Below are 16,187 nucleotides of genomic sequence, written 5' to 3' on the forward strand. Positions count from 1 at the left end.
GGAGAGACAAGTACAGATAGAAAGGGACCGAAAAAGAGAAAGGAGGGTAAGAAATGAGAAGTGCTTGAGGCTAAAGGACAGTCTGGGAAGAGAGATGCAGACAGGGAGATGAAAGGGCAGGGTCCTGTGTGGTCCTTTGGTGCTCCCTTCTCCCCATGGTCACGTAGAGCGCCTAGCATGCTGTTCGAATCAAACCACATCCCGCCCCATCCCATCCCACCCCCGAGAGCCCGGCAGTGACAACGGCTATGCTAGCCACATCGTCAGCATTCAGGAGAACTGAGGAAAAGACAGAGGCAGCAGGGGAGAGAGAAACTCAGCAGCTCTAGGGAGGAGAGCAAAGGAGGCAGGTAGAAAGAAAACAGAGAAAAGAGATGGAGAAAGAAGGGCAAGAGTTTGATCAATAAGGAATGGTGGTGGCGGGGGGGGGGGTCTTGGCTGCCTCAGTGCGTACAGCACGCGACTCTTCCTCTCGGGCTGGTGAGTTCCAGCCCCACTTTGGGCATAGAGCTTACAAAAAAAAAAGGAATGGAATGGAATGGAATGGAATGAAGGGAGAAAAGAAAATTACTGAGGGTGATTGATAGAGGAAGAGGAAATTAATTAAGCTGGGGAAGAGGGAGTGGGGTCAAAGAAGAGCAAGGGCAAGGATGAAAAAGATTGGACCCAAGAGGCAGAGAGATGGAAAGGATGTCTTCGACTCACAGACCCCCTTCCCTGAACTGTCCGTTTCCCACCTCTGACGGGAAAGGATTGGAGAGGGCAGCGTCCCAGGCTGATCCATGAAGGATCTGGGTGGGGCTTTGCAAGGATCTCCACAGGGACCCGCAAGCCTGTCTCTCTTCCTCTCCCTTCCCCCCAGGCTAAGACAGAAGCAAAGCGGGGGGGGGGGGGGGGTAGGGACATTTTCCAGCCCTCTGCTATTTATAACTCCAATCCAGAAATGGGGCCAGGAGGAGAGATAGGAAATAATTTGGCACAACTGGAACCTCGCTTGCTCTCACCTCCTCTTCTCACTGGGTTTTGGTCTTCTGTATATCCACCTATCCATCTTTCCCTTCCCTCTCTCATTATCTGGTTTTGTCTCATCCCAAGCTCTATTTTTGTCCCCTTTCTTGTCTCTATCACTTGGAACCCTTCTCTGAAGACTTCTCAATGTCTCCAATGTTGTCTCTGTCCCTCCAAGTCTATCACATCCTTAAGATTTTCTCTTCTCGGGACGCCTGGGTGGCTCAGTCGTTAAGCATCTGCCTTCGGCTCAGGTCATGATCCCAAGGTCCTGGGATCGAGTCCCGCATCGAGCTCCCTGCTCAGCGGGGAGCCTGCTTCTCCCTCTGCCTGCAGCTCCCCCTGCTTGTACCTTTGTTCACTCTCTCGCACTCACTCTCTCTAACAAATAAATAAATAAAAATCTAAAAAAAAAAAAAGATGTTCTCTTCTCATGGGGTGCCTGGCTGGCTCAGTTGGTAGAGGATGCGACTCTTACTTCAGAGCCATAAGGTTGAGCCTCACGTTGGGGGGAGAGATTATTTAAATATGAAATTTTTTTAAATATTTTCTTTTCTCCCTCCCTTTCTTTTTTTTATTTCTTTTTTTTAAGATTTTATTTATTTATTTCACAGAGAGAGACACAGCGAGAGCAGGAACACAAGCAGGGGGAGTGGGAGAGGGAGAAGCAGGCTTCCCGCCGAGCAGGGAGCCCGATGCAGGGCTCGATGCGGGGCTCGATGCGGGGCTCGATGCGGGGCTCGATGCGGGGCTCGATGCGGGGCTCGATGCGGGGCTCGATGCGGGGCTCGATCCCAGGACCCTGGGATCATGACCTGCGCCAAAGGCAGACGCTTAACAGCTGAGCCACCCAGATGCCCCTCTCCCTCACTTTCTTAAAAGCCCCAATGCACCCTACCTAATTTCTCTTCCCATGCTCCCTTTGTCTCTCTTACTTCTTTTTCCAAGACTACACTTTTAAAAACAAACAGAAAGGTAGGCGCTCTCTCTGCTGGCCCTGGGACAATCCTTGCCTTGGGTAAGTTGCTATACATTTGAAGATTTGGGCCTCTGATTTTGCAACAGTATACTGCAGACATTCCCTCAAGGGGACTAGCACAGCTCTAACTAGGGGCTATCGAGGAAACACATGTGCTGCCAGCAAGCCGGCACCAGGATCCTTTTATTATCCCCCAGATCTGCCCTCTCTACCCCTTTTCCATCTTAGAGCCCCAGACAGTAGAGCTGATATGAGAATGCAGAGTAGTCAAATCAGTATAGAACCCAGGACTCCTGACTCTGAGCCGAGATCTCCAACGTGGGTCAAATGCCTTTAGAGGCCCAGGTGCCTTCCTCTCTGCACCTGCGGCTTCTGCCTCCCTTCTCTTCACCCCACTGGCTCCTGCTAAATCCAAGGTTGAAATCAGATGCCAAGAATCTGCTCCTGACCTCCTCTGCCCAAATATTTGAAAAGTCATCTCACCCACCACACTAGGAAGGAGCAGGAAAAGAGAGAGAGGCTGCCCAAAATTAGCCTGGCTATAAATAGTGGGGCAAGGGAGGGCGGGGGAATGTAAGAGTCCTAGACCAGCCTAGTAAATTTAGACATGTCGATTTTCCCTAAAGGAGAAGTGAAGACCAGATTGTTGGAATGGGGCACAAGATTGTAGGTGAAGTGGGGGAGCGGAATGAAGAAGCTAGAGGGATCTGGAGAATGAAGCTCGGTGTTTGAATAAACAACCTGCCAAGAACTTCTTGTATTTGAATCAAGAGTTTGGAAATTCATGAAATTAAAACGAATTAAAACTATAGAGATGACAAAGAGATTATTGACTGCCAGGGGACAGGGATGGGAGGAGGTGAGAATAAAAAGATAGCACATTACACCTGAAACTAACATAACATCGTGTGTTAATTATACTTCAAAAATAAATAAATAGGGGCGCCTAGACGGATCAGTCGGTTAAGCGTCTGCCTTCGGCTCAGGTCATGATCATGGGATCCTGGGACCCAGCCCCAAGTCTGGGGAGGGTCCCTGCTCAGCGGGGACTCTGCTTCTCCCTCTCCCTCTGCCTCTGCCATTCCTCCCATTTTGTGCTCTCTCTCTCTCTCTCAATAAATTAAATAAATGCCAAAAAAAAAAGAGATAGCACAGGAAGTTCCTTTGTGGTAATGAAGAGATCTGTGTCTTGATTTTGGTGGTATTCAAATCTATACACGGGCTAAAACTGCATAGAACTACACACACATGCACACACTGACACACACAAATGAATGCATGTAGAACACTGATGAAAACTGAATAAGGCCTGTAAGCTAGTGAACAGTGTCCCTATGTCAGCTTCCTGGGTTTGATATTGTGCTACAGTTATATCAGATGTCATCAGTGAGGAAAGCTGGGTGAAGGGTACACAGGACTTCATGTACTATTTTTGCAACTTCCTCTGAGCCTATAACCATTTCAAAATAATTTTAAAAATTGATTAATGTCCAGGCCCAGCAAAGGCTTCAGCCCTACCTCAGTGGAAGCTGAGGCTTTCTCCAGCCCCTTCCCCCTCTAACAACCTTTTTTGCCTCCATCTGGGATCCCTGTTTTTCAGCTTCCCCAGATTACACATTTTCCAGCTGCTGCCTCTAGCTTACAGGCAAACACTTCCAGAACACATTGCAGGGTTAACTTCTCCCTCCACCTCATCTGGCAGCAGAGCCTTGGAGCATATGTCCCAGGGTCAGTCTCTTCCTCCCCAACACACACAACACGAGGACTTTCTCACCCCACCCAAGTCTCCAGCACTGGAATCCTTCTGCCTGCCTCTGAATTCTGGCTGTAGCCAAAGCTTGAACTATGGGAGTGGCTGGGAGAGAGAGAATATAAATGTGATTGAGAGGAATCGCTGGGGAAATGACTTCACTGCTCTCATCTTTGAGGATCCAAGGGAAACCCATGCATTTTCTGGAGAAGGACTGGGAGGTCACTTCCCACAGGGAGCCATTTAGACTGTCTTGAGGGCCCCTTTTCTTTGAGCACTGGCTGCAGTCCAACATTTGGAACTTGGCCACACCACCAACAGTACCCCCCTCTTGAAACCCAGCCAGGCTTCCCAGTATGAGAAGCCTTCTCCACTCACCCCAATGTTCTCCTTCAGTCCCCATCCAACCCTTAACAACTCAGCAGCTTTCGGCCCGAATGTTTGGCCCAGGCGTTCAGTTTAGAACTTGCTAGGTAACGCTAACCCAGGAAAAGACCTCAAAAAAGAACAAGGAAATGAGTGGGGAAGGAAAGGAGTGTGGGGTTGCATTCATTCATTCTAAGAGGAAATAATCTGGGGGGCGGGGAGTATAAAGAGATGTGGGCAGAAAGAGATTTCAAATGTCAAAAGTCATTCTCCAGAGATTCATGAAACTTGTGTCCGTCTCAAGCAAAGGCGGGTGGGGAGTTGAGCTTCAACTCAGCAGAAACTGAAGTTACACAGTGAGCAGGAAAAGCCTAGAAAAAGAGCATCTGGAGGATGACCCTGGAGAGATCAGCTGGAGTCCCCAGATAGAGGTACCCATGTCCTCTGCCCAGCTCTAGGGCAAAGGAACAGCCAGTGTGTGGGGAGGGGGGTGGGGCTGATGTCTGCAGATTCCTGGCAGTCTCTATACTGATTGTGAAAATGTCAAGCAGTTGTGCCAGGGTGGGTGAGGGTAACACAGGACGGGCTGGCACTCTCCCTGAGTCAGCCTAATCTTAACATTCACAAACTCACCACCAAAACCCCCAACACCAACCCCCCTCATTAGCCCCTGCCCTCTGTTTCACATCCCCAAGTAACCATTTTCTGGTACTCCCTCCAACCCCCGCTCTTCTCTCCCAGGCCCCACAGCTCTGGGAGTGAGGCACCGAGCATCTTCCAATGTGCTTCTATTTTGCTTGCTCACTGCAGTTGGAAGGTGGAGCCAAACGGGGGTTGGGGGAAGGATGGGACAAGGCTGCCCGGTGATGCTCTCACTCTTCCCGCTCCTACTGATCAACCCCACGCTGGAGCGGAGCCTCTTCCCAAACACTCCTCCCCCACCAGGATTCCCTCCAACTGTGCCCACAAGCTAGAAGGGCATAGTGACAAAACAGAGCCTACCCTCCTGGGGTCTTTCCCATGGTTTATGCAGCATAGGACGGTGGTTACACTCGGGCTCTGGAGTCAGATAGCCTGGATTTGCAGCCTAGCTCTACCAGTTATCAGCTCTATTATTTAACTGCTCTGTACCTCAGATTCTCCATCTGAAAATGGAGGGCAACAATAACTCACACCATAGATCTAGGGATTAAATGAATTAATATGTGTAAAGTGTTTGACCCATGGTAAGTACCCAGGAAATGTTGGGAAAATAAATTATAGTACACATATAAGCATAGACACATATGCAGTATCCAACATTTTTATTCAGAATTTTTATCTTGGTGGCATTTTAATGTTCTGCTTTATGCTACCACTTAACCATTTCATTCACTAATCCTTTCACCGTTGCACACCTCTCAGGATTTAAGATGCTACTCTGCAAATAGCTGAATGACTCAATGAGTAATCCCTCAACTCTCAGAAAATTCAAGACTGTTTTATTCTAAATCAGCACCTATTTCTCTTCCCCTGTAAGTATATATCGTGAAGCCAATTTTCTACTATGTAACTGAACCACAAAAGGAGAGAATGCTGAAGCTGGAAAACAGTCTTAGATATGGTTTAGTCCAGTGATTCGCAACCACCGATGCATACTAGAATCAGATGAACAACCTTTTAAAAAATACTTATGCTTGGGTTCCACTCCTTAGAGATCTACTTACTCAGTCTAGGGCCAGGGAATTTTTTAAAAACTTCCCCAGGCGGTTCTAATGATTAGCCAGGGCTGCGAACTACTGATTTAGGGGCACCTGGGTGGCTCAGTCGTTAAGCGTCTGCCTTCGGCTCAGGTTATGATCCCAGGGTCCTGGGATCAAGCCCCGCATCGGGCTCCCTACTCGGCAGGAAGCCTGCTTCTCCCTCTCCCGCTCCTCCTGCTTGTGTTTCCTCTCTCACTGTCTCTCTCTCTGTCAAATAAATAAATAAAATCTTTAAAAAAAAAAAAAAGAACTACTGATTTAATCCAATCCCCTTACTTTCCTAGGGAGAAAACCAAAATCCAGAGCATAAGCAACTTGCCCAGAGAGACACTGAGCATGTTAGTGCGTGGTGCACCAAGAGAAACGATGGCAATAGCAAGAATATGATGGTGATATTTATAATTTTTTTCTTGTTGGAGTTAATCCCGGAAGCATTTCTCTTTAGTTCAGAGAGGTGTTATATGATTTACCTTTTCCCGTGACGGCAGCACTTACTCTTCTGGTAAGACTGAAAGGGTTCGCATTCCCTGACCACAAAAGGACAGAGATGGGATTATACATTCACCACACATAGCCAGCCAAATTAGCAAAGCTCCCTAAGAGGCCGCTTGAAATGCCGAAAATGCTTCTTCTCTACAGTGATCACCAGAGCTGAGGGATCTTGGCAGGGTGGTGAGAAGCGAAGGGGCTGGAAAAGAGAGGAAAGCATTCCCTCCCAGAGGGAGGGTGCTGAGAATCAGCGGAGAAGCGACCAGAGCTGCCAGGACGGAAAGGCGAGGAAAGGAAAAGAATTCCAATGAGTCCAGGGAGCCTCTGCTCCCCCAGTAAAGGAACAATGATGCACAGCCCGGCAGTACCGACCCTCCCCGGGAGCCCTGACATCCAAAGGAGACGATCAAAACGGGCTCCGCGATACGCGCACTAAAGAAAACTTCTTCCAACACTCACAAAAAAGGGAGCCCCCGCAAAAAAACCAGAGCGCATTTGCCCCCAAACCTCTACTAGTCCCTCGGTTCAAAGCCAAGATCTTCTATACCCTCCACCCCCGCTCTCAAAAGGGGGCGGTCCCGGCCTCACGTGACATTGCGGTCACGTGACCCGGGCCCCGCGGGAGCCGAGGTGCGGGTTCCAGTTCCTGGAGTCGGAGGGGGCCTGGTGTGCCCAGCCCCCAGCCCGCCGCCACCATGCTGTCCCGCCTGCTGAAGGAACACCAGGCCAAGCAGAACGAACGCAAGGAGCTGCAGGGTGAGCCGATCGTCCCCGTCCGCCGTTTTCTCTCCCGCCGCGGCCTAGCCTCAGCCCGGAGCCTGGACCTCGAGTAACGGCCCAGATGCAGGGAAGGACGCGGGCTGGTGGGCGCGGGCGGCGGGGAGGGGGTGGGGGCGCTTTTTTGGAAATCCCGTTCCCTTGCCAACGGGCTCTGGTCCCTTCGGCAACACTGCGAGCCGGCCCCCCTCCACGTAACGCCCCCCACGCTCCGTCTCCCCGCATCCGCGCCCCGCCCCTGCGCGTGGAACAGCGCTGTGCCGATTGGCCCAGGGAGGCCCTCTCGGCCCGAAAATGGGAAGGGACGCTCCTGAGGGACCGGGGTGTTGGGGCCCGACTGGGATGAGAGTCTTGGCGGCCTGAAACGACGGAAATGGGGGTGGGGCCCTTCGAGGATCTGGCCTGGGAATCCTCAAGCCAAGATAGTGGGAAAATAGTGCCGGGGGTCTGGAGTCCTGGGTGGCTGCCACTGACTCGTTAGCGCCCCTGGGCGAGTCGCTTCCGTTCCCAGGGTACCAGTTAACTCACCTCTAAAATGAAAAGAATTAGGAAAAAAAAAATTTTTTAATAAAAAGTTTGAAAAACAATAAAATGAAAAGGCTTGCTTTATGTTTTGCAAGGTCCTTTTCAGCTCCGGCACTGTGAGATTAGTTGAGATGTTCCCGCACCTAGCGGAATAGTAATTAATGGGTGGCGACCCTTAGCACCCTTCAGAAAACCGAGTCTCCACTCCAATCCTTTTCCCCTATCCCCAGAGAAGAGGAGGCGAGAAGCTATCACTGCAGCGACCTGCCTGACAGAAGCTTTGGTGGATCACCTCAATGTGGGGTATGAACTCCCCATCAGCACCCTCCCCCACCCCCACCCCCACCCCCACACACACACACAAGTTTAGGCATTGACAAGGTCCAGACCTCGGATTGCTGTTGAGGGGGTGAGGTGTTCCATTCATTCCCTCCCCTCCCCTCCCCTCCGCCAGCTTAACTTCATGGGGAGAGGCTTGAGTCAGCTCTGACCCCTAACCGAGGAGCAGCTGCAGTGGTTGGAGAAGCGGCCAGAGTCCCCCCTCCCCACAGTAACCTCCCTGTTGCTCACAGCTTGATGCCATCTGCCCACTTCCCTTCACCCCTCCAAGTGCAGCTGTCGCCTCAGCAGGAGGGCAAGCACCCCCCTTCCCCAAAACTTGCCACCCTCTCCTTCTCTACCTCCCACCCTCTGGCAGGCCTGGGGAGCAGCTGACGGGAGAGAGATGGCACAGCTGGTGAGGGTGAGGGCAGAACCTACGCCAGGAGCTATAGCAGAGCCAGGCCGTCTCGTCCCTTCCTTCCGGGTCTCCGGAGCCCACCTCCTGCCACAGTCCTATAGGAGAATGTCAGTAACAACCGAAGACTTGGGAAGGAGCAAAGAATATTGTCTTTTGACCCTGAGTGACCCAGAAGAGTACTGAGATGATGATTGGAAGAAAGGGGGAAGTATGATGCCTTCCACCCCAGGACAAGTAGAATAGCTTGGTTGTGAATCCAGAGACTGAGTCACCCAAGTGAGCCATACAGGGACTGTCATCTTCATTACTCATCTCTGGGGAAGATGAGGGGACAAGGAGGCTGTGGTTGGGGCCTCTGATCTCCCTCCCCTCCAGACTTCTCCCTTCACTCAGTGTGAGAGTGGGAGGTCAACAGGAAAAACTAGGATTTTAGGAACTGCCAGGGGACTCTCTTAAAGCATTGGGAGCCCCCCTGCTATTACTGTTTCAGCTCCTACACTACCCCCCCCCCACTATGGCCAAGCTGTGTCCCAAAGAGAAAGGACAAGGTCTGCCCCCTTTCCTCCCTCCCACATTGGCGCCTCTTGGGCTCTGCTGTGAGACTGGCCCAGACTTCTCCCTCTGCTCTTCCTTTGCTAGGGGCCACCCCTCTTCCAGCTTAGAGGACAACTAAGCCAAAGCCAGATTAGAAAGGGTTTTGTGTTGCTGCCCACGGTCCTCTCCTTCCCTGGGAAGGAAAACAAAGCCTTAGTCTATCTCAGCCCCTGTCAGGTGTCCTTCCCATTCTCTCCACCCACCTCAACCCCTTGCCCCCTCCAGCCCCCACAGATTCCAGTGGGGGCTGGGCAGCGGATGTGGAGTCTCCCAGATGACCTAGAGCTTTAGGATGGGGAGCGAAAAACTCACCAGCCAATGAGAGAGAACAGTTGTGGGATGGGGAGATTGGGGGAAGGGGGGCAGAGCAGGGGTTTGGGGATAGCAACCTCATGGCATTAATGGTAACTGCAGACAATCTTGATTGAGGAGAAAAGAAAAACTGCCCAGAGCAGAAGGAAGAAAGGGTGAGAGAGAGAGATTGTGTGTGTGTGTGTGTGTGTGTGTGTTCCTCCATCTGTGTGGGCGAAAGGAGAAGGGTTGGGAGAGAGACTGAGAGCCAAGAAGAAGCCCCTGGGATATCTTCTCTTGACCCTGAGTTCCTGGGGAGGGGGGCTGCTCGCCCATCCCACCCCAGATTCAGGGAGGGGCTCAATTTCCCTTCCCAACTTCTTGCACAGATCCCTGGGCTTCCAAGCACGGCCAGCTGTGTCCCTGCTGCTGGATTTTCCCAGCTTCTCTGAGCCCCCTCTACCCTCCCAGCTTCTTCCCCAGGGATATTCCCTCCAGGTTAATCCTCCCTTCTCTCACCCAGCTTTAGGAATTCCTCTGTGGGGTAGGAGATGGTAAGTGTTCAGTCAGCTCCCAGCTAGGCTCTCCTGGGAATGCTCGGAGTGGGAGGAAGCAGCTGGCTCATTTGCATGAATGGTAGTCATTTGCATCACATCCAAGAATGGCCAGAATCGTGAGGTTTTCCCCAGTCTGGCTGCTGGCTGCCCTCCCACCCTCGCAGTGGAATATTAGTCCTGGAAACCAGTCCCCACCAGTTGGGTGAGTTGATCTCATCCTTCTTCCGACCTCTAGTGTGGCCCAGGCCTACATGAACCAGAGAAAGCTGGACCATGAAGTGAAGACCCTACAGGTCCAGGCTGCCCAGTTTGCCAAGCAAACAGGCCAGTGGATCGGGATGGTGGAGAACTTCAATCAGGCACTCAAGGTGGGCCACACTCCCTACAGCACTGGGACCCTACTGACTGCCTCCAGTCAGGTCAGCTCAGGCCTCAGGTTAAAAAGAAAATGGGGATGGTCCCAGAAATGGTATCTATGGCCCCAGTGTCCGAGAAGCTAGAGAGATAAAAGTAGTTGGTGGGTTCAAGCAAAGCCCTTTCTAGGGGATGGCTGGAGGTGTCCCTATCTGCCACACTCCACGCACCCTGATTCCCAGCCTCCCATCTCCTCCCCTTCCCAGGAAATCGGGGATGTGGAGAACTGGGCTCGGAGCATCGAGCTGGACATGCGCACCATTGCCACTGCACTGGAATATGTGTACAAAGGGCAGCTGCAGTCTGCCCCCTCCTAGCCCCTCTTCCCTTCCCTCTACGCCACCCCTCCTACCTCCCCCATGGGGGAAGCTGACAGGCCAAGAATAAAACACAAGCCTCCGTTTCTCCGTGGTATGTTTCAAAGAGCTACTAGCCCAGCGTGGTGGGTAGGAGTGGAAGATTCAAAGACTGCTTCCCTAAGTGACAGTTACCTTTTGGGTAAAGGGTAGAACCAGCGTCCTCTTACCATCCCATCCCCCTTTGGGCCTGGTGCCGGTGCATGTTGCGTAAGCAGAGGGCGGAAGTTTCCCACACCTCCCCAGAGAAGGTTAGTGGCACCTGCCCCAAGCTTCCTAACTCAGGACTTCAGTTCCCTGCAGAGGAGAACTATGACGCAGAGCAGGCTTGGTCCCGGCTTTGGCTCTCTGCTTCTCCACGAGCTCGTGGCCTCTCCCAGCCTGGTGCTAAGCAGTGTCATGAGTCCGGACCAGGTTGGAGATTAATTCTTGGGCATGGGGGCGCTTCAGGACTTGGAAGGAGGAGGAGTGGCAGGTCCAAGGTCACCAACAGAGAGCGGCAGCTGCCCATCCTTGACATGTCCCTCCTCCTAGTAGTCCATGACAGAGGCAATCAGGCACCCTGGCTGGAAAAGACAGCCGGGAAGGGGGCCTGGGCATGCCTGGCCTGTGCCAAGCCTTGGCTTTGACTGCCGCCTCCAGCTTCCCTGGCTCCTCCTCCCAGCCCCCCCCCCCCGACACACACACTTAATACTTCCGGGACCCAGGCCACCCACTGCAGACTTTGGCATTAGCTGTAGCTAGTGTGGAAGCCTGGAAAGACTGGAAGCAAAGTCTCTCAAACGGAGCAAAAGAAGGAGCTTCAGGCACTGTACTACCTGCTCGCTTTCCCCAGAGGAGGTAAGCAGGGGCGCAGGAGCTGGGTGCTCAGAGGGGGCTCCCCTAGTCTCACACGTGTTGATGAGTCGAAGCCGGCAGCTTTTCATGTGCTTCCTCACACATGATCGCCCTTGACCCTCCACAGCTCCCAGCTGGGCCACGGCGGGTGCTGGCCCCACTGGTAGGGTAGAAAACAGGTTCAGAGATGCGGTGAGAAGTTTGGGGCCAACAGGACTGAAGTGCTCTTTGCCCTGTACGTGTTCCCAAAAATAAGGCCCAGTTTACATGTAGAGAATTCAGATGCCACTGGCTTAGCAGGAGAGGTGAAAGCCAAGCAGATTCCTCTGCTCCCGTGCCCCGGCCCCGGCTCATCTGGCTTTAGGTGAGGTGGCCGCAGATAAAGGGTCTGCCTGGATCTTTGCTTTGCTTAGGTGAGCCAGCGTTTGCCAGTTACCTGCCAAGCAGATAACTTCTCAATCTGCTCAGACCAGACTTCCAGCTAGGGAGGATGTTAGGGACAAGGGTTTAAGAGCCAGAGTAAACTAGACAAGTTTTCCTGCCCAGCCTCGGCTGCCACCTGCCGGTCACTTGGGCTCTGGCCATGTGGCTGCCTCTGCTGCTGGGAGTCTTGCTCTGGGCAGTGCTGTGGTCACTCAGGGACCGGCAGAGCCTGCCCGCCAGCGATGCTTTCGTCTTCATCACCGGCTGTGACTCAGGCTTCGGGAAGCTTCTGGCCCTGAGACTGGACCAGAGAGGCTTCCGAGTCCTGGCCAGCTGCCTGACCCCCTCAGGGGCAGAGGACCTACAGCGGGTGGCCTCCTCCCGCCTCCACACCACCCTGCTGGATGTCACGGATCCCCAGAGTGTCCAGCGGGCAGCCAAGTGGGTGGAAACACATGTTGGGGAAGCAGGTGAGTAGCGCCGGGGCCGCCGGGCCATGGTGCAAGGTGCTCACTCACAGGGGCAGTGGGAAGCTGGAGGGACTGCGTGGGGAAGGAGCAGTGATCGGGAGAGAGCGCGCTGGAATGCCTTACCTACCCTGTGGTATCTGTCTCATCTCTCCACAGGGCTTTTTGGTCTGGTGAATAATGCTGGTGTGGCCGGGATCATTGGGCCCACACCGTGGCTCACACAGAATGATTTCCATCGGGTGCTGAATGTGAATACACTCGGTCCCATCGGCATCACCCTTGCCCTGCTGCCCCTGCTGCAGCAGGCCCGGGGCCGGGTGGTCAACATCACCAGTGTCCTGGGTCGCCTGGCAGCCAGTGGTGGGGGCTACTGTGTCTCCAAGTTTGGCCTGGAGGCCTTCTCTGACAGCCTGAGGTGAGGGGTGCAGAGCCCTGGGCTGCCCTGCAGAGATGACTAAAACCTAGCATGGTGGGGTCCTGAAGAGGAGACAGTTTAGGGCTCAACTAAACTCTTGCCCCTAGTAGTAGTATTAGTAACTACTACTTGTGATGAGCTAGTACCTTTACAGAACATTTTCTCCTCTTTTTCTCCCAGCAGCCCTCTAAGGGGTGGGCATGAATATCCACAGGGTAACATAACTTACCCAAGACCACACAACCCGTTGGTGGAAGCAGTGGGACTTACCCCCAGGTCTGCTTGCCCCTCACCTTTACGTTCTCCTGCCCTCCATATTCAAACAGAAACGTGCAGGGCCGCCTGGGTGGCTCAGTAGATTCAGCGTCTGCCTTTGGCTCAGGTCATGATCCCAGGTCCTGGGATCGAGCCCCATGTCGGGCTCCCTGCTCAGCGGGCAGTCTGTTTCTCCCTCTCCCTCTGCTTCCCATTCATGCTTGCTCTCTCTAGTGCTCACTCTCTCAAATAAATAAAATCTTTAAACAAACAAACAAAAAAAAAAAATTGGGGGCATCTGTCTGCCTTCAGCTCAGGTCATGATCCCAGGGTCGTGGGATCAAGCCCCGCGTCGGGCTCCCTGCTCGGTGGGAAGCCTGCTTCTCCCTCTCCCGCTCCCCCTGCTTGTGTGCCCTCTCTCGCTGTCAAATAAATAAATAAAATCTAAAAAAAAAAAAATTTTTTTTAAATTAAGTAACAATGTTCGAAGTCCCATGAGAGCACAAAGGACACTTGACAGGTACCACAGGGAATCAGGGTCTGAATTTTGAGCAGTAATGTGCCCCCAGCCAGCCCACCTTCTATAGGAAGCCTGCCTTCGTCACCATCGCCCAGCAAAGAATTTCGTGTACTTCTGTCCCTGTCGCTTGGTCCTTTAATTTTCCAGTCAGCATCATGGAACACACACTTTCTACTTGGATTTCTGCATCTGTGTCAAGGAGGTTCGGTGCGTGTGCAGTCTGCCCAGCAAATACCAGCCTACACCTTTCCTGTCCAGCACCCAGGACTAAACCCTATGCTCTGGGACCTAGGGAATGGGGTAGTTCTAGGTCAGGAGTTGGCAAACTGGTTCTTAGGCCAAATGTGGCCAACTGCCTACCAGCTAATAATGGTGTGTTTACATTTTATTATTTTTTTTAAAGAGTATTTATTTGAGAGAGAGAGCGTGCGTGTGCATGGGGGGAGGGGCAGAGGGAGGAGAGAGAATCTCAGGCAGACTCCCCACTGCTGCAAGGCTCAATCCCATGACCCCAAGATCACCACCCAAGCCAAAATCAAGAGTCGGATGCCCAGCCGACTGAGCCACCCAGTCGCCCCTGGTGTTTACATTTTAAATGGTTACATTATAAAATGGTGAGGTAAGTACCTCCCTGACTGATATCATTAATTTTTAGGCCTGTATTGCCAAAAATATTTACTGTCTGGCCCTTTAAGAAGTTTACTGACCCCTGTTCTAGATCTTAGACTACAAACGAAAACAAACCTCATAAATACACAGCCCACTTGCCCCCATCCCAGGACAGCAGGGATCCCCTTTACCTTCAAAACCCCGGTTCTCGGCCCGTGATAACTTTCCCATTTTAGCCCCCACACCCAAGTCCCTGAGGATCCCTTTCCTATAAAGGCAAGAAGCCAGAACCCTCCCTCTATCCCCATCCAGGCGGGATGTGGCTCATTTTGGGGTCCGAGTCTCCATCGTGGAGCCTGGCTTCTTCCGAACCCCTGTGACAAATCTCAAGTGTTTGGAGGAGACACTGCAGGAGTGCTGGGCACGGCTACCTCCCGCCACACAGGCCGCCTATGGGGACGCCTTCCTCACCAAATGTGAGTATCTGGGCCCACACGGGCTTACGAGGGGAAAGGAGAGTGCCAGAAAGGCCTGTCCTACACCAGCCTGCTGGGAGGACGTGAGGGTGAATGGGGTGCCACAGAAGGACACCCAGGCCATGTGGAACCTGCCCACTTGCCAAATTGGGGAGGGACTAAGGATCCCTCTGACCTCTGCTGGGGACCAGCTCCAGAACCCAGAAGACAGGGCCTGGCATGGGCTGGAGTGGGAAGGGACACTGATTACAACCACCTCCTGGGATGCAGACTTGGAAGTGCAGCAGCGCATCATGAACCTGATCTGTGACGCAGACCTGACCAAGGTGAGCAGGTGCCTGGAGCATGCCCTGACTGCTCGTTACCCCAGAACCCGTTACAGCCCAGGCTGGGATGCCAAGCTGCTCTGGCTGCCAGCCTCCTACCTGCCAGCCAGCCTGGTGGATGCTGTGCTCACCTGGGTCCTTCCCAAGCCCACCCAGGCAGTCTGCTGAATCCAGCCTTCCCGCAGCACATTGTTTCTGCTCCCACCCTGGTACTGCCTGATGCCTGGCACAAAATAAGCACTCAATAAATATGTCTTGTTAAACAAACAAAACACTGTAGGTGGGCAGAAATGAAGTTGTCCAGTGGGAGACTGACCCCATTTAAGTGCTACCCCTTAGGCTGACTTAGTGCCCAGGGTCCCCAGCGTGTTTAGTACCTGCAAAACCACTAGCAACCACTGGGCACATGGGTGCTCTTTGAAGCTGCACCTGGAATGGCCACCAGAAGGCACCGTTGGACATTTCCTTTATTTTCTACAAAGAGTAAAGTTGCAGTTCGGTGTTTAGAGTACAAATGGCCATTACCTATTTTTCTTGGGAGGGAGGGAAGGTAGTGAAGAGGGGTCAGGACCAGGCTGGGTGGTTTCCATGGGGAAAAAAGGTAATACCCACTTAAATTGTCCCCTCTATTTTTATTTTTTTTAAAGAGTTTATTTGAGATAGAGCACGAGTTGGAGGAGAGGAAGAGAGAGAAGCCGACTTCCCACAGAGCAGGGAGGCTGATGTGTGGCTCAATCCCAGGACCCTGAGATGATGACCTGAGCCAAAGGCAGGACGTTTAACTGACTGAGCCACCCGGGCGCCCCCTCTTTTTTTACACTTTTATTTGAGAGAGACCATGCGAGCGAGGGGAGGGGCAGAGGGAGAATCTCACTCCCCACTGAGCAGGGAGCCCAACATGGGGCTTGATCTCATGACCTGAGTCAGCCAAGAGTCGGATGCTCAACCGATCAAGCCACCCAGGAACCCCTAAATTGTCCTCTTATCTAAGTCAAGAAGGATGGTATTGGCCACAAAGGTGTCAGCAACTTACCACCACCCTAAAAGGAGCCAGGTCCCCTTTGTTGGGAGGGAGTTGCTAGGCCCTCAGAGGTGGGCAGAACACCAAGGAACAGATGCCCATGCTAGATGTGGGCTGGCCTCTCCCAGGTAGGGCCTTTGTGGGGAATCCCTTTGACTTTTGCAGGACATGGCTTCATGAACATTGCAGCACTAAACGTGGCAGTACAGGACTAGGAGACAGGGAGCGCAGTGGGTCCCAGCCTCCCC

At 52.7% G+C, this 16,187-nt stretch overlaps 2 protein-coding genes across 2 annotated transcripts; both read left to right on the forward strand.

Annotated features, from left to right (window-relative positions):
• Positions 1-6,938: 6,938 nt before the first annotated feature.
• Positions 6,939-10,642, forward strand: BLOC1S1 (biogenesis of lysosomal organelles complex 1 subunit 1). Its single transcript, XM_028110923.2, has 4 exons — positions 6,939-7,090; positions 7,867-7,939; positions 10,053-10,185; positions 10,438-10,642. Exons 1-4 carry the CDS (start codon positions 7,030-7,032, stop codon positions 10,546-10,548), a joined length of 378 nt encoding a protein of 125 aa, XP_027966724.1. The 5' UTR covers positions 6,939-7,029; the 3' UTR covers positions 10,549-10,642.
• Positions 10,643-10,831: 189 nt separating this feature from the next.
• Positions 10,832-15,190, forward strand: RDH5 (retinol dehydrogenase 5). Its single transcript, XM_028110921.2, has 4 exons — positions 10,832-12,317; positions 12,474-12,732; positions 14,429-14,592; positions 14,863-15,190. Exons 1-4 carry the CDS (start codon positions 12,008-12,010, stop codon positions 15,084-15,086), a joined length of 957 nt encoding a protein of 318 aa, XP_027966722.1. The 5' UTR covers positions 10,832-12,007; the 3' UTR covers positions 15,087-15,190.
• The last annotated feature ends 997 nt before the right edge of the window (positions 15,191-16,187 follow it).

Source organism: Eumetopias jubatus, unplaced genomic scaffold (genome assembly GCF_037043125.1).
Source record: "Eumetopias jubatus isolate StellerSeaLion01/CBP00866 unplaced genomic scaffold, mEumJub1_p1.0 scaffold_8, whole genome shotgun sequence".
NCBI lineage: Eukaryota > Metazoa > Chordata > Mammalia > Carnivora > Otariidae > Eumetopias > Eumetopias jubatus.

What these genes read in the sequence shown, in the direction of transcription:
- BLOC1S1 (XM_028110923.2), top strand. Translation starts at nt 7,030, where the DNA reads ATGCTGTCCCGCCTGCTGAAGGAACACCAGGCCAAGCAGAACGAACGC. An exon ending in CGAACGCAAGGAGCTGCAGG is followed by an intron (nt 7,091 to 7,866) that starts GTGAGCCGATCG and finishes CCCTATCCCCAG; the next exon opens with AGAAGAGGAGGCGAGAAGCT. An exon ending in ACTTCAATCAGGCACTCAAG is followed by an intron (nt 10,186 to 10,437) that starts GTGGGCCACACT and finishes TCCCCTTCCCAG; the next exon opens with GAAATCGGGGATGTGGAGAA.
- RDH5 (XM_028110921.2), top strand. Translation starts at nt 12,008, where the DNA reads ATGTGGCTGCCTCTGCTGCTGGGAGTCTTGCTCTGGGCAGTGCTGTGG. An exon ending in GCCTTCTCTGACAGCCTGAG is followed by an intron (nt 12,733 to 14,428) that starts GTGAGGGGTGCA and finishes ATCCCCATCCAG; the next exon opens with GCGGGATGTGGCTCATTTTG. An exon ending in GGACGCCTTCCTCACCAAAT is followed by an intron (nt 14,593 to 14,862) that starts GTGAGTATCTGG and finishes CCTGGGATGCAG; the next exon opens with ACTTGGAAGTGCAGCAGCGC.